The sequence below is a fragment of the Lytechinus variegatus genome, chromosome 10, assembly GCF_018143015.1.
Source record: "Lytechinus variegatus isolate NC3 chromosome 10, Lvar_3.0, whole genome shotgun sequence".
Classification (NCBI taxonomy): Eukaryota; Metazoa; Echinodermata; class Echinoidea; order Temnopleuroida; family Toxopneustidae; genus Lytechinus; species Lytechinus variegatus.
In genome coordinates this window covers 23,348,145-23,366,123 of record NC_054749.1, presented here as the reverse complement: position 1 = coordinate 23,366,123, position 17,979 = coordinate 23,348,145, and the positions used below count along the sequence as shown (strand labels likewise).

At 35.1% G+C, this 17,979-nt stretch overlaps 1 protein-coding gene across 1 annotated transcript in view; it reads right to left on the bottom strand.

Annotated features, from left to right (window-relative positions):
• Nucleotides 1–14,282: 14,282 nt before the first annotated feature.
• The window catches only part of LOC121422668 (poly(A)-specific ribonuclease PARN-like), a 30,689-nt gene continuing 26,992 nt past the window's right edge, over nucleotides 14,283–17,979 (bottom strand). Inside the window, exon 14 of the mRNA XM_041617830.1 lies at nucleotides 14,283–17,580. Coding sequence (XP_041473764.1) covers nucleotides 17,528–17,580 — 53 coding nt within the window. The 3' untranslated portion in view covers nucleotides 14,283–17,527. The remainder of the gene's footprint in view (nucleotides 17,581–17,979) is intronic.

The following is a 17,979-nucleotide window of genomic DNA, read 5'->3' as shown; positions in this document are numbered from 1 at the left end:
TGAGGAGCGTGGCGTTTATGAAAAAAAAGGCTTGTGACGCCGCAGCGCGCCGGACCGGTTGGCAGTCGGGCTACAGCCGGAGTATGATTTCGTGGGTTTGAGCACTTTGTCGAGTGGATAGCAGGCACAGTTGATACAAGCACTTCATCATCAGGGAACGATTTTTTTTTAACATTGGGTGCTGATGTAAATTTGAAAAAGCCTCCCCCAGAAAAAAAACCACTACAAAATGGAGATCAAATTGGTCCCGAGAAATTTGAAAAGCAAAAAAAAGGGGGTTCACTACAAAATGAAGGTCATTTTGGTCACATTCCATGCATTCGTTCATTTTTATACCCCCAGCATGCACCCCCGCTTCCCAGGGCCTTGTTATCACAACAAATTGATTGCATCTTATCTGTCATGATTTTAGACAATTGCATTACGATCAATGTTTTGGAACTTTCCACATTATAAGAAAATGATTGTTGCAACGAGTAACATCGAGATCCATGATCACTACACTGCCTCCCGAAAATTTATATCTGATCGTTTTAACACAATGTTGGAATTATCAAGTACATTGAATTACACTTAAAATTTGAGTCAATAAGATAATATGGATCGAGTATGTAAGGGGATGCTCATTTACAAAGTAAAATCTACAAGATTCAGCAAATACATTACTACAAACTAAAATACTTATGCGTTTATATATTGTGTTTGATTGTGTTTATGTATTTTTTTACGTTTGTTTTTATGTTTTTTATTGGTTCTAGAATAAAATAAATGTTAAAAACTCGTTTCAACTTTGATTATTAATCTTATCACTTTTACCGCAGAATGTACTCAAAAGAGCCAATGCATTAATGGACAGTATATTTGCGTGTGTTTTTTTAGAAATTAGAAAAACCGGGGTTATCAATTTTCATGATTTTCATTATTGATCCCTTCACTTTTCCTTGTTTTTCTATATCTTTGAATTTCTCTGTTTAGTTTAAATCACAAATGAATTTAGACAACTAAAACTATTATCATCTCTAGGATTGCTATGAAGTATTCGTAATCATGGTGATGATTGCGTAAAATCAAAAATAAAACGGAAGCAAATTCATTTAAATATCAATTTACCTGATCTGAAATTTATTCGACTGTATAATGTGTAGTTCCAAAAAATATAGGAAAACTAAAAAGAATATGTGCAATGTTAAGTGATTTTTTTTCGTTTGTTTTTCTTAAAAAGGCGAACATCCCGATGAGTATTAGGAAATTGAAAGAAGGACAAAGGTTTTGAGAAAAAGAAAACCATGCATGGAATGACGTAAAAATGATTTATTGTCATTTTTTTCTTAGTTCAAAGAGAAAAGTTTAGGACCCAAATGCATATAATTTGGAGGTCAATAAAAATTCATATTCTTTTTTTCAGTAACTTTACTGAATGACTTTGTGCGCACGTCCAAACGTTGTGCCAAGTATATTAAAAAAACTTTTTTGCGCATCTTGGGAGACTATATTTTATGAGGAATTTTAGGAAAATATTGAAATAACAATTTTCGTTTGCAGGAAATTTCTCAACTGTGTCGATGCAATGTGCTTGTATTCTTTTCGAAGTTGGAAGCCATTTATAGTTATAGATCGAAATATTGCATGTCATGTTCATTTTCTTCTCTCTGAGAATTCGTTTAGCCCGATCAGTATGCGAATTATAACGTCAGGGATCATGGTGCTTGCTGCCCGGAACCGCCCCGTAACCCAATTCGGGCTTGGGCGGTATTCTATCGTGTAGAAGGCAGGAGATTGAAATATAATTCTGATGTTAGTGTGAAGTTGAACATTAAATGTCCTGTTCGTTAGTTATCTTGTTAAAGATTAAATACTATTTTAAAAAATGTTTCTTATGGAACTTATTTCCCTTACTAGAAATCCCTTTAGATTTTGTTCTAATTGTAATCTGATTTTAGAAGCGATGCACATTCAAACTTCGATTTTCCATTAGATTGGGAAATATAATTTTTTGCCTGATTCCACTGACTACAATGTTCACACTTTAAAACTATTTTCGTTCATGTTACACCGCTTTTGGGTGACGATATCATGTGAAATTATCATGAGATACCACTGAAATACTATAATTATGTGAAATAGATCTGTTTATACAGTGTCACACTAACTTAGATGGCACGTTAAAACATTAAATTTGGTATATGTTGTAGAAAATTATTTCATAACAAAACATTTCCGATCAAACCCATTCATAGTTTCAAATCAAGGTTTTATTTTACACAGATTTCGAAGCAAATAATTTTTTATGACAACCTCTAATTTTCGAGAAAAAAAGCACGAAAAATCCAAATAAGTTACTCTCAATTACTTATTTTAAATTAAAGCCTTTTCAGTTTTCAATATTCATTACATGATTTTACAGAGATTATTGTAATGATAATATGGAAAATTTATGTATTTACCATAATCTCTTTAAACCATTTAATGAAAATTAATAACGGTAAGTTCTAGTAATAATTCTATTAAATGATGTTTATCTACGGATATAGATATCAGATTTGACCTTTAAAAGATACACTGCAGGTTAAGAAATTTCTAATTAATACATGTGATAAAAAAGAAGAAGATTTGCAGAGGAAATTTAAGAGATATTTTACATAGTTCACAGTTCACCTATTGTACAGGCAATTCTTATAAACAGAAAGTACTATCTGAATCTTACAAGAAGTGAGGCATTTCAAGTTGGAAAAATACGAACAAAAAATGTTAGAAATACTTAGAGAACCTGTTATTTCGTTTATATTATGAACTTATTTTACATTTTACATATTTTACATTTAACAGAGCTACATGGCGATGAGATTGGCGAGTAAAAGTATGAAATTGTGGAAAACTTTAAATTTACGGAGCACTATGAAAGTAAATATATTTTCAGTAAAAAATAACCTGAGGCTTATCTTTTGTATATTTTAGAAATATGGTCTGTTAAATTACAGAAAATCTTTTGTTACAAAGAAAGTAATAATAATGAATGATGAAGTATTTCATTGTGCAAAGCCCATAGTATGCAAACTAATGATAAAAAGTACTTATTTGGAGGCCCTTACTGAAAATAAAAATGAAAGGATTAGGTGCAATCTGGTAACATTTAGGCTACCGTCGTATACGATAAAATTTATTTCAATTCTTGTATTTAACATCCTTTGAAATATGCATATAACTATTACTTTCTCTACTCAGTGTGTTTCAAGAAAATCGACATTTCTTTAAAAAGAGGTTACGCACACTACTTTTTTCATTTCATGGTAGAAGAATTCCAGGTACAATGAAATTTGAGGTTACTTTCTCTTGACATTCTAATCTATAACATGTATATCTCGAATCCGATCCATGTGAACTATTGTGTATTTTAGCGTAGGATGTACAAGTCACCTTCGGGTCAACGTCTAAACTTCCAAGTTCCAGAAGTAAAAAGATTTCGCAGAAAACGAGTAACTCTATCCATGTAGTCCTCAATCATGTCAATACCCCTAATGGTCTACATAAAACAAAATAGACGAAAAGGTACGATTGTCTTATATTTTGGCATGGTGTTTAAAAAGAACAGACTTACCAATGGAGTGGGAATATTCCTTCCCCCAAAACACCGTTTTCCAAATGCTGGATTTGAATGTTTTATCCCATATTTGCGAAAATCATGAGGGACATTTCAATTAAAAATCGGGGTAAATTGACATGAAAAATGTATATCATGTCGAAAATGACAGTTGACAATCCCGCATTAATCTTTCATACAGATAATTTCAAAAATTATTCAAAATTTCAAAACGAGATAAAACTAAACGACACGCTCCTGAAATTATGATCACATCCCTTTATAATTTTTGATTGTATGCAAATTCTTTGAAATTGTTCAATTTTATGTTAGGTTATTAATTATTTTTTTATGTTTCAAAACTAGAAAACTTGCACACTAATATAGAAATCATATTTCTTGCAAGTTATTAGTGCAAATGTATTTTAAACTGTTGATGATTTCATTACACTTTAAAATCATTCATTCAAAAGAAATTGTTTTATTTTTTGTCATTATACATTGATAATAATAATAATTAAGTATACATAATTATTGATCACAATACAGATTTTGCCTGCTTCAGTTCATTTCAACTAAAATTGTTGTATTCTTATAGAAATTCGGCCAGACTTTTTCGGTCATTTATGATGTCCTATATGTCATTCGATAAATATTTTTTCCAGGTATACTCATATATTATTATAATGCCTTATCAATCCACGAATAAAAGATTGTTCTCATGAAATAAACATCAGATTAGGGAGGGTTTTTCCAGTCACACATCCACTTATTCCTTTTCTGGATATATGAAATTGGTCACCACGGTTATGCTCTAGGAATAAAATGTATCATTTAAAAAGGGCCCCCAACCCCCCCCCCCCAAAAAAAAAAAAATGAAATAATAATAATGAAAGTAATAAAATAAAAAAATAAAAATAAGATAAATTATTAAAAAAATCGAATTTTACACTTAAAAAGAATTCAAACGTCGCATGGTTTGTAGTAATTATGTTCAGTTCTGTAAAAGTGGGTATACTATAAAAAATAATTTTAGTTGATGATTAACACAAGTTTACTCTTTAGTTCACAAAGAATGCGTCCGTTCCGAATCATTCGAAATGATTACAGGGAAGGTGATTTCGGGCCATTGTTTTCTTGTACTTTTTTTATATTTTTTCGCAATCCGCACCAAAACCTATAAATTTTGTTTATAAATTTGGTATAACACCATGTACATCGTATAGCTTTTATTACGCAAAACAGTCCAGTATGTTTTGTCCCATGGCCCTGCATGGGAAGCGGGGGTGCTAGGAGTGCTGGATTTCATTGGGGGTACTGTGTGTTTTATTCTCCATAGGCAGCACCCCCAGGTATTCTGGGAGATGTGTTAAAATGTAACCAAAATGACATTCGTTTTGTAGTGAAACCCATCTACTTTGTGCGCTAGCTGATTCATTCATTAAGTTTTGATGTTGCAAGAAAATTGAAATTGATTGCAAGTCAATTTTAGGTCCCAAAATCAATCATATATCTTGAAATTAATTGAAAATTTACTAATGATCACTCGTCTGCTTCTTAAATCAGCAATAACAAATTCCCGTCCTTTGCCATGGAAACCTTCAGAAATTACAAAAATAAATTGTTTAATTTTATTCAAAAATTTGACTATCACTTATAAATTTGCAACTAAGACTTATAATTAATCGCCAATATATTTTTTGTAACACTCCCTATATCATTTAGCTTCTTTGGTAGTCGGTCATTCCAGATTTAGAGCCATTATTTACAGGGGCTGCAGAACGTTTTTTAAAGTGGGGGAGGGGGGGGGGCTGACCTTGCAAATAATCACAACCAGGACTCCTTTGCATAAAAATTACCATGATTGTAACTTTGCCTTGCAACTGTAACTTACATGTAATCCTTAAATTTAATTGGCTGTTGATCATTGCTACCATGGTAATTACCACTGGATGGCAAAGTTACCATCATAATAGTCAATGTTATGCAATGGGCCCCAGATGGTGGTTTTCACGTTTTTGTACAAAGTTTTGCTAAAAAGTGGGGGTTGATTTACTCTTTCTTTATCAACAAAAACATTCATAACTGGTTATAACGCTATGTTACTCTGCATAATGAACTCATTATGGCCGTACATAATGTTTTCACGAATAAACCTCTGTGTGTATGAGCTTGTTTCATTCCCTCATAAATGTATTCCATTTTAGTTGAAGACCTGTTTGATATTTTCCGGGGCGGAGTTCCAGTATAGGCCTGGGGGCCGTTTCATAAAGCTGTTCGTAAGATAAGAGCGACTTTAAGAACGACTGGTGAACCTTTCTTACGCGCTAAACCATCGCCAATGGTGTATACCATTTACCGAAAGGATCACCAGTCGTTCTTAAAGTCGCTCTTAACTTACGAACAGCTTTATGAAACACCCACCAGGTTTAGGTTCATTTTGCACGTTTTACATGTTTTAAGGCACGAAACATAAAGATAAATTTTACAGTCTACGTTGTAAGATTTTTCAGGTCTCCAATTTTCTGATTTACCTTTTTATGTGCAGGCCTAATCCATATCCACCTTTACGCGAATAATTGCCTTTCATCTATTTATCACAGATGAGAATATAATATGAAAAGCACTTGTTTTCCTAGAAAATATATAGAAGCTACATATTTTGTTAGGTGAGGCAAATATTGTGTGGCTAGATCGACCGAAATAAAACTCTAGATTATGATTTGTGAAGTTAGCAGTATAGGTACCGAATATACAACCTTTTCCTATTTAGAAATAAAATAGAAATGAATTTGAAATAGAAATGTATGTTTTTGTTTAAGTAATTGGTAGCCCAATTTTTTTTAAGTATGCAGATCAACATCAATCTCCAAAGTAGGCCTGTTGTAGAATTGACAAGTCTTAGAACAAATCAATGTTCTCTTTTTTGTTGTTCTTGTTGAGGGTATTTTCTATCTTATGGCCGAAATAATTTTGATCGATCGTCAGGCATCCTCGCCTCCAAAATATTAAAAATTATCAGCCTCACTGCGAGAATTCAAGAGATCGCTGCCTGAAAAAAATTTTGAATTTATATTTTCCACGCATAGCTTTCGAGAAATTTTGATTGAAAGAATATGTTAGTCATGTTAGTGATTTTTTTTCTGGGTTTCTTTTTTTAACATAGCACATGCAGACAGGTGACAAGTGGGACCTTGTGGCTCAGATGTTACAAAGCCAAATCAATGTTGATCTATAGGCCTACACTCTAAAATAGATAGGCAAAAAATGCCCAACTTTTAACAACCCTAAGCAACATACTGTCCACACAGTACAGCTATTGGTTAAAATCTGTCCAAATTGGGTAATAAAAACTAGTAGTAATAAATTTGCTCAATTGGATAATAATTTCCCAGAGAACTGATCTATTTTTTTACCAACATACATGACCCAACACAGTGAACAGTATTTTGCCCAACATTTTAAGTGAGTACCTTTAATCTAATGATGAATGTAAACGTAAGTTCACTTGAAGTATTTTGATTTACGACAGTATAAGACTACTCATGCCAGTAGTCCATTCGTACTAGTGGTAATAAACAGAGAGTGGCACCGGCTAGGGTAGTAGCAAGCATGTTAAGGGATGCTAAGTAGCACAGCCGAATGACGAGAGCTGTACAGGGGAGGGTGAAATCCCTCTAGCATATAGCCTGGCGAAAATCATCGGAGATATTGATGGGATAGCGCCATCATCTCTAAAACCAACCAACCACCATGGGGCAGTTTGATGAAGGGGGAGGGGGGAAACCGGGGGGAAAATCGACCTAAATGTGACGATATTTTTTCTAACTTTTACAACAGTCGAAATGAAAACGGCATCATTTCATTCCATAACGACAGTGGAAAATTCTCAGTCTTAGTTTCTCGATTAATGCATCCTGCCACATTGCGTTTATCTATTATTTCATTTACTTTTCTTTTTTTTGAGGGGGGGGGTCGTCTTTGGTAACGCCTCGAGATCGACGTCGATGTGATTGATCATTCAGTTCTTAGGGGGAAATCTGGTTACATCAGGAAATCTTGATATTTCTCTGGACGTCCGGGTCAAGTCGTTTGAACTTCCGGGGTTGTATTGGCTAATGTGTGCAACCCCTCTTTCAGCCCCCTGGGGGTCTGACTGATGGGCTGTAACTGTGTTCATACTGGCCAGCACAATCCCAGAAGTAGAACAGACGAAAACAGCACCGTATGGATACGGCATGGAAACCTTCTTCTTCAAACTTCTTAAAAACTTTAGATGTCTTCAGTTTCGTCAACTGTGTACCAATGAAGCGTCCTCCCTGAAGAGAGGAAAAGAGGACAAAGATGTATTTTTTTTAAAGATCGGGGATTCACTGCCCCCTTATTTTTCTTTATTTTCTTTTTAAAATAATATATCCAGCAGTTTCCCGGGAAGTTTCCGTCCAAGATTTTCCATCGGATCTTGAATAGAAGATTCTACTAAAACGCGAGTACATGGGGTTTTGAGGGGAATCATTGCGTCAAGAAAAATACGAGATGTCGGGCACCGTTTCGACTCTCCTATCGTAATGCCCCGCAAAATCCCAAATGCTCGTGAGTTTTGATCACCGCATTCAACGACGTCCGTCGTCGATGTTGGATACTTGGATTCTGCATGGATACTGGGGGTGGATGAAACAGCAGTGACGCAATGAGGCAACATTTTGGCGAGAGGGCTGGGCATAGTATCACGTTAGGAAGACCCAATCTTTAAAGTCATAAATTTGGCATGAAAAAGGTTAAATACTACCAATGAAAGTTTTGATGCTGAAAAGTACACTTGATGATAAAGAAAAATCAAATATACATGTACGTACTGATTTTTCTTCTTTTATTGGGGGTGGGGGGGGGGTAGGGAGCAGCTTCCAACGTCATCAGTATTCCATACGAGACTGTGATTAAACTCGGTGCAAGAAAGACTCCTGTCCAAATGACAAATTCTAGAAGAATAAACGGGATCTTAGTTTAGCCAAAAACTGAATAAAGGTGGAGGTGCCGAAGTACATGAAGTACTTAAATAACATTTGAGATTTATTCCGGCATTTTGCAAAGTTTCAGTTTCTAAAAGTGGGTATTATTACTATTCCATTTTATGTAAAACTACAGCAATTGAAATTAATATAACCAGCTAACATGATTATAATCGACTGAAATAAATATAACCAGATGTCGCAAAATGAAGTACTTATTTCGCGTTTCGTCATTAATTTCTCATTATCTAGGCACCAAAGGAGGTACGATTCAACAAACGTGGCAATGATTAAAATTACAAATTATCCAGTAAAATGTGATTGATAGGAACCGACTACAAAGACGAAAGTAAATGAATATTATTCTCCTCGGGAACGGTCGTGTTATTTGGTTTATATGTTAACTTATCCTATTTCACTGATTATAAATAATTTCTTGTCTCTTAAACCCCATATATGGAATGCGATCAGGTTCTTTAAATTAAGAACTCATCGGCAATTTTCGCCTTCTTTTCTAGTTAGTGATTTAACTGGAATAAACTTTCATTTGAAAACAAATTGAATAAATCCAAAAAAAGTTTGTCGAATTATTTTAAAACAGTATTTGTTATCATAATTCAAATCACATACTCTATGGTATACTGGCGTACAGATGGGGAAGGGGCTGGGGCCATGGATTCCAAAACTGATATAATAGGGGAAAAAAGGATAATGAAAGGAAAATAAGTGAAATACATTATTCATTATTACTTCAAAGTCTATTATTAGGTTTGTGTATTCATGAGTTCAATTTTTTGCTCGCTCATACCTTTTTTTTATGCTCATACCTTTTATGTATAATTATATATATGTAGAAATTTGTCCCATATACAAATTATTGAAATCTACCTATACAACCATGTAAATTACGTCACTCTTTACCATCATGTACATTTTTTTTCCTTTTTCTGCGATCCTCAGCCTAGATCTTTCTCAAGAAATTGGTGTTTACTGCAACTACTTGCATTTATCTTTAAAAAGAAATTTTACTTTTTTCAATCAAATGAAAATAAACATAATGGAAGTGATAAAATGCACCAGGTCCATACATGCTATTTAAAAAATTCCAAATAAAACTCTGATATATCATTTATGCCCCCCAGACAATTTGGAAACCTTATAGCTCTGTGTCTAATTTGAAATGACTTAAGATGTAGAGTGCTTAGAGTGGCTGACAAGCAAACCTTTTTTTTAAGAAAATGTGTCAATACTAAATTCATGATTCATGTGGTTGACTATAATATTCTTTCTTCTTGACAAAGTATAAATTAAAAGAAAATGAAGAAAGATTTTCATCCATAGAAATTTAATGGGGTACATTCAAATTATATATCTTACAACATACAAAAACCTTTTCAAAAGAAACAAAATACAACATACAGGCAAGTAAGAATGCATAGATAACTTCTTTCAAATATTACAGAGATATTCATGACCAAAAATTATCTGAAAATAATATTTCAATACAGGAATTTCTCTCCATGAAGTGACATATTTTTTGGACAAGTAGGATTCATAGGGTTATATCATTACATGTAGGCAACAAAGTGTTCTTTATATAGACTAGATTGTTGAAGTTACACAATAATGAGAATCTCATAAAAATGTTGATATCAATTCAAATTTAAATCTGTCAGCTTAAAAATTAAGATTTGTCCAACACAAAATAAGTCAAAGGACATTTTTGCCTGGTCAACTAGTCCAAATTCTGGTCCATTCCTTTCCCTCGTCCGCTGCAAGCCAGCAAAGATGTAATTATAAGATGAAAAGAGATTGAGGAGAATTGTCCAGCCGAGGACCAACGATTCAGAGATATAGCCATCTCTGGATTGTAATAAGTGGGGAGGTCACATAAAGTGAAGAGTGAGAATGTAAAAAAAAAGTTCAAATCCAAGAATTCTTGTCTATCACCAACATATATTGTTAAAGGGAACTGGAGTTACTTTTTCATCAATTACGCTTCAAAGTGCGTGGCAGTAAAATAGTTTAATGGAATATATTTTTTGGTTAAAATGACATTATATCTGATGAAAAAAATGTCTTTTATCCCCCCCCCCTCCATCAAACCTTTGATAAGAGTATTCAAATCAAATAAGTTGAAATTAGATATCGTTTATGAGGATGCGTATAGTTCAAAATAGAGTAACTTCTACACAAAAGAAAAATATATCAAAAGTTAAATTGCACTTGACTTTTGAACCCATAGATATCAACATGAAAATTAGGAAGTGAAATACTTTTACATTCAAAATTGTTAAAATCTTCAATAGTGTACAAAATCTACATATAATATACATCTCTTACATAACAATATACAGCAGACATTAGAATAACAGTTTTAATGTTGCTTTTAAAAAACACAACCGACTCATGAAGTTTACACATCTTTGCAACAAAAAAATTGCCCATTCATAGAGCGTTCATTCAGACACAAGCGATGTGCTACAATATTTTTTTGTTATTAATCATTTACAAACATTTTTTAGTAGCACAAACTGGAAAAATTTACAAGCATAATTCATGACAGAACACTAGCAACAGAAACAAAATTCACAAAAAACAGAAACCCCAAAACAACGAAACATCAAATTTCAACTTCAGGTTTAAAAAAGACAAGAGTGTCCAAGATGGTATAGTTTCTACCATTTTTGAAAAATTGCATTAACAATTAATCAGGGCCCCGTCTTACAAAGAGTTGAGATTAATCCGATCAATCACAACTATGGACGGCCAGCAGTGTCAACATGTATTATTCAAGGTTGTTCAAAATACTTTCAAACTATGATGAATATTCATGGATTCATTGTTTTCTTGAAAATTCACTGTGCTTCTCTTTGTTTACAAAGAACATTGTGCAAATTTCCTGTAGAAAAAATTATGACACTGATGGATTTCCTGAGCGTTACGACTGATTGGATCAATCGTAACTCTTTGTAAGATGGGGGCCCTGGGGCCCGTTGAAGAAAGAGTTGCAATCAATTGCAAGTCTAAAAATCATGCGCAACTTGATTTTCAACCAATCAGCAGCGCGCATTTGGGACTTGCGATTGATTTTTTGGCTTGCGTTTAAACGCAACTCTTTCTGCAATGGACCCCTGATCTGTACCCAGTTGACCCACACCCATCTCCCTCATCCAACCCATTAAAAATGATCATGGATGGAAATATGGAGCTGAAGCGGGGAAGTGGGTGTGGTTCATATCATTCATTCTCCTTGGGTGGAAGAACACAAGGAGTATCAGAGTACCTATGTGTGAGGTCATGAAAATAGATTTTGCATTTCATCCTCTTACTATACCTTGGACAATAATAAAGAACAAGTGGAATGCCTCTGGCCGTCTCACCTGCATCACGCGGTTCAATATAGCAGCAGTGCTGACTTTGAATACTACTCTAACTCGCACAAGATGTTCAGTGATACATGGTTACTCTTATGTCCACTTTTTGTGAACTAGACCAATAAACTTACAGAGATATGATGGTTATTCAACAAAAACCCCAACATGGCCAAAGTTCATTGACCTTACATGACCTTTGACCTTGATCATGTGACCTGAAACTCGAACAGGATGTTCAGTGATACTTGATTACTCTTATGTACAAGTTTCATGAATCAGATCCATAAACTTTCAAAGTTATGATGGGAATTCAACAGATATCCCCAATTCGGCCAAAGTTCATTGACCCTAAATGACCTTTGACCTTGGTCATGTGACGTGAAACTCATGCAGGATGTCCAGTGATACTTGATTAACCTTATGTCCAAGTTTCATGAACTAGGTCCATATATTTTCTAAGTTATGATGACATTTCAAAAACTTAACCTCAGGTTAAGATTTCGATGTTGATTCCTCCAACATGGTCTAAGTTCATTGACCCTAAATGACCTTTGACCTTGGTCATGTGACATGAAACTCTAATAGGATGTTCAGTAATACTTGATTAACCTTATGGCCAAGTTTTATTAACTAGGTCCATATACTTTCTAAGTTATGACGTCATTTCAAAAACTTAACCTCAGATTTGATGTTGACGCCGCCGCCGCCGTCGGAAAAGCGGCGCCTATAGTCTCACTCTGCTTCGCAGGTGAAACAAAAACATCCACGGCCAAAATTTTGTATGAATCAGTTCAACAGGGCCCGAGAAATGACCACATGAATGCCTACTTAGCCCTACTGAAGCCAATGTGTTGCATCATTGGCCCGGTTCTGAATGCCGAGAACCAGGTCAATTCTACATTGTGCTGCGGATATTCTTTATCATGCTCCTCTGAGATATGAACAATGAAATGCAAAAGAAAGTATATAAATGTGATGTCATCACTTTGGTACTCCATCACGTAAGTGATAACATATTCTTAACCTCTCTATTGTACAGGAAAGGGTATTCCCTTTTCAAAACCCCAGACAGACAACATAGACTTGATATTCAGACTCTGACTTTATACATTCACCTGTTCAGGTCTCTGGTTTTAACTTTAAGAGTCAATGTTATTTTACACAGAACAACTATTACTTCTCAGTGTCACCATATATATCTTCACCTCCATTGTATACATACATTTCAGTGAGGAGTCTAAACTGTAAACAGCTTTAAATATACTATTTCTGGGACTGAAAATACACTTTTGAGGTAGAAATATGTTCTATCTTTTCTGCCATGCATGGATGTATAGTAGTTGTTTTAGAAGATGCTTTTAAAGAAAACTGTTCTATTTTTCAGAAAAATTGTAGAACCTGTACTACACTATTCCCTCACCTGAATAACCCTTGTTAATCACCATTATCACTCTCATTCGATAATGATGCAAACTATAAGACAACTATATGTACATTAGGGTCTGCATGGTAAAGACTATTAAGTAGTTCACTCTGGTGATAATCACTCGCTTCTGAAATGCAAACAAATTTAATAAAGAGTATGATTGAATACCTTGGAGTACTGCCAACGCTTCCCAGTCATGTTACAATACTAACGGTACATTTAGCATGATAATATGCGATACAAGGAATATACGGTAGGCAGGGAGCTGCACCCTTGTCTCAATGGAGACAGTCGATGTAAATTGGGGTCTCGGAATCAGAATACCATTTGAGGACTTTAAAAAGGACTTTCACCTCCAAATCATGAAATCCTATCTAAGTAGCATGCTGGTACAAAGCCTCTCCTGCTAAGGGAGCAGACATTTAGAGAAGGCAGGCAACTACTTCCGCCTTTTCGGTTAAACTACGTTTCTTGCTGGTTGGTGTAAATTGAGGTGGGGTCATAAGGGGATCTATGTTAAAGAGGGCTCAAGGAGTCAGAGAGATAGAGGGTATGTGGTGTTCTAAAGTAAAGCAGAGAGTATGCAGAAATTTTGAAGGGAAAAAAAGGCCCCTGGCAGCAAAACTTACAACTTGACAGTGTGTAAGGCATGGGGAGTGGATAAGTTGGACAACTGATACGCCTTCTGGGTTTTATTTTTTTATTTTGTTTTCCTGAAAATTTTACTGACGAGGATCAGGTTAGGGTCACAGGCGGTATAAACATATTTATTAAGTGGGGCCTGGGAGTCAGTGAGAATACGCAGGGGAGGGAGTTCTAAATACGATCTCAACATTCAGTATTTTTAACTCTATTGTGTGCAGGCATGGGGCGCTGATTTTTAGAGAAGTCGGCAAACCACTTCCGCCTTCTGGGTTTCAATTTTTTTTCAGAGTTGACTGATATGCATCGAGCTGGCGTCACAGGGAAAGCACAGAGTGAGGTGAAGGTAGTAATTTGAGACAGTCAATGAGACAAAATGAGGTTCTATAAAAGATTATTAGCTGAAATAAAGTTTGATGATGCACAGGCATAGAGGTTCATTGCATGGAAATGGTTCCTCGGTTGGCTTACTTCCGCCATTTGGGTTTCCATTTGAAGGTTGAGGTATTGTTAACACGAGGTTTCAGTGCACAACATACCAAGTGATTTCTGTGTGTACTTGATATTCACATTAGCAAGAACAATCTGTATTCTTTTCTTATTAATTCATACCTGATGTTTTCATGAATTTAACCTAAATATTCTAAAGATTAAAGAATGGTTGCAGAGAACGATGATTAAAGGCAATACCGAGTTGAATTCCATGAGTAAACTGAACATTTTAAGAAATAAAAAGGAGCAGAAAATAACTTGAGGTTTGATTTTCACCACCTCAATTCAGAATAGAGGTTAGTTGAGTGCTAAAATGGCACGATGCTTTACAATACAGGAAATTTATTTGTTCCTAAAAATGCATAATTTCCCTTACATGTACGAGCAGTGACACAGTCCCAGATGATTTACTGACACTGGTCATGATTCTGAGATAAAGTAGATCATGATAATTTCATGAAATAAGAAATAAACGTAACATGGTTTCGGTATCTAATACAATGTCCCCATACTAAGAAGCTAAAAAAAAAGCTTTTGGCAATGGCCCTAGGCATTAGTCCTGTTATAAACATACCTCAATGTCAGCCGTTCCTCAAAAAACCCTCATTGTGTGTATTATTTGCATAACATGCCAGACGAAATCATTGAAATGTTATCAGCATTGTAAGAAAGGAACACAATGCTTGAGGCCTAGAGAAGGTGAAGTGTGTTGTACCCTTGGATGTTAAAATAGGTTGTAGGTCAAATAAATAGAAAAATATGACTGGGAGGAAATGTGTGCCCATTTTCATCAAAACACCATTTACTTGATTCATAATGGATGGATGTTGCAAGAAACTTCTCAACAATTGATTGCAGATTTTGCAAGCAAAATTTACAATTGATATATTGAGTGCACCCATAGCAAACCAATTTGTGCAATTGATTGCAGGGTGTATGATCGACTTTGGAATCAAAACTTGACACGCAATTAAGCACAAGTTGCTTGCAGTGCTGGTGGGTGTTTCATAAAGCTGTTCGTAAAGTTCGACTTTACGCATGACTGGAACATGTTCTTAGGTCATAACTCAATTACATCGGGATATCGCACAGCACAAGAAAGGATCACCAGTCGTGCGTAAAGTCATTCGTATCTTACAAACAGCTTTATAAAACACCCACCTGCTGATATGATCAATATCTATAAATCAAGGAATCTTCAAGTGACTTTTTACTAAGATTGCATTGCACACAATGATTCTTATCACAAGAACTTGCTACCAGTATTTACTCTTTCCTGTCTTGTGTACACCGCTACATGGATCCTATCTATCAGGAATACATGTCTACTCCAAACTCTTGGAGGAATATTACATTACAGCCAGGGCTATTTATGTTTCACTTTGTAATACATACTATCTTTAGAAACACCATATATGGTCCTTTCACACCTCTGCATACAGCAATTTCCATTTATTTTACCAATGTGAAAGGATATCAAAGCAGGTTTTATCCCAGGAAAAAAAAACAATACCAGGAAATTAGGAGGTACTGGTCAAATTATGAAAACTTTTGCAGGAATTCATCCAAGATCACAGGGCTGAAGGTGTTCTACGACAATGCTAATGCAAGGCAAAAACAGTGTGCATTCCTGTTACAGGCTCAATAATCCAAGAATATCTGGTTAAGCAAGGCAAAATAAATCAGGATATTTTGAGGCATAAAATGATCTTATAGTTGCCCAGTTATTTTCCAGATAAGGGAGATGTAAATACACCCTATGGTTGCCTCTTCCCCTGTATGTATTATCATATCAGCCACTGAAGAAGACCTGTTGGCATTGATATGAGAATAACTGTTGGTTTCTGAAAGAGAGAAGGTACTTTCCTGTGATATGATACATTCAATTTCCTGGAGTGAAATATCATGTTCAATAGGTCAAAAAGGTTTCATTGAGCTAGACATTCACCTAGTCTCAATGATGGACTGGTGCTGATTAAGGCCCTGTCTTACAAATAGTTATGATTGACTCCATCAATCGTAACTCTATGGAAATCCATCAGTGTCATAATTTTTCTACAAGAAATTTGCACAATGTTCTTTGTGAACAAAGGAAGCACAGTGGTTTTTTTTCTAAAACAATGAATGCATGAATATACATCATAGGTGGAAAATATTTTGAACAACCATGAATAATGCATGTTGACGTTGCTAGCTGTCACTAGTTGCAATTGATTGGATCAATTGTAACTATTTTTAAGACGGGGCCCTGAGTTGCTAAACAAATGTAACATTAAACATAAATGGTAGTAGGCTGAACACATTTCTTTCTATTCCTCCCTTTATCAAAGAACAGTCAAATGCCACATAGAATGTATGTGTTTGGTGAGATTTGCTTGCTGTAGGGAAACACACATTGGAAGTAATAGCTCCTATACAAGAAAAGGCAAAACAAGCTCGGTGAAATGTTGATAAATATTGTGTGAACAGGTCTACACTTCAGTCATCTTCCTATCTATCTGTCTCACACAGATGGGACACTTTGCAAAGTATGGATGATTGTTGTGTGAACATTTCTTAGCTTGATACACACCTTCTCACCATGGGTGATTGTTGTGTGAACATCTCTTGGCTTAATAAACATCGTCCCATCAAGGTTGATTGTTGTGTGAACATTTCTTAGCTTGATACACACCTTCCCACCATGGGTGATTGTTGTGTGAACATCTCTCAGCTTCATACAAATCTTCCTATCATTGATGACTGTCATGTGAACATCTCTTGGCTTCATACTTGTACATATCTTCCCATCATGGACGATTGTCGTGTGAACATTTCTTAGTTTGATACACATATACATGTACACACCATGGATGTTTGATGGGTAAACATCTCTTGGCTTGATCGACATCTACCCATCAATGATGACTGTCATGTGAACATCTCTGAAGTCTCAGGCACAATGGGATCAAGTTGTTCAGTGAAATGCATTTTCTTGCAATTCCGTCTCGTGTGAAGGATCTCCTCACCAACTGGCCGATTCTTCAAAGAGCTTGGCTGGTTCCTTAGCTGCAGCTTCTGAAATTCAATTCATAGAAATAACTCAGTTAATTCCATTACAGCACGGGAGAGGGGAAATATGGCAGAAAAAACATGAATGTATATCATCATAAAATCAGTCGTTCATGTTATGATTATACAATGTATTCTGTTTTCTCCATTTTCAAACACATGATGAGAGCAAGGAACAATATTAAAGTGAAATTCCAAATGATTGCATTTGATAAGCAGCCCAATGAAAGGAATGGTACAATAATTGATCATGATTTTTCATACCTCATTGATATTTTCAGATAATTAGTCGGAGTCCATAATATAAGGGGCCTATATAAAATACAGGGGACCTCATCCTATTGTACTAGTATTCCGTGAAAACTGTTTTGTTGTACTGGCATGCTTCGTTACTTAAAAGTTGGT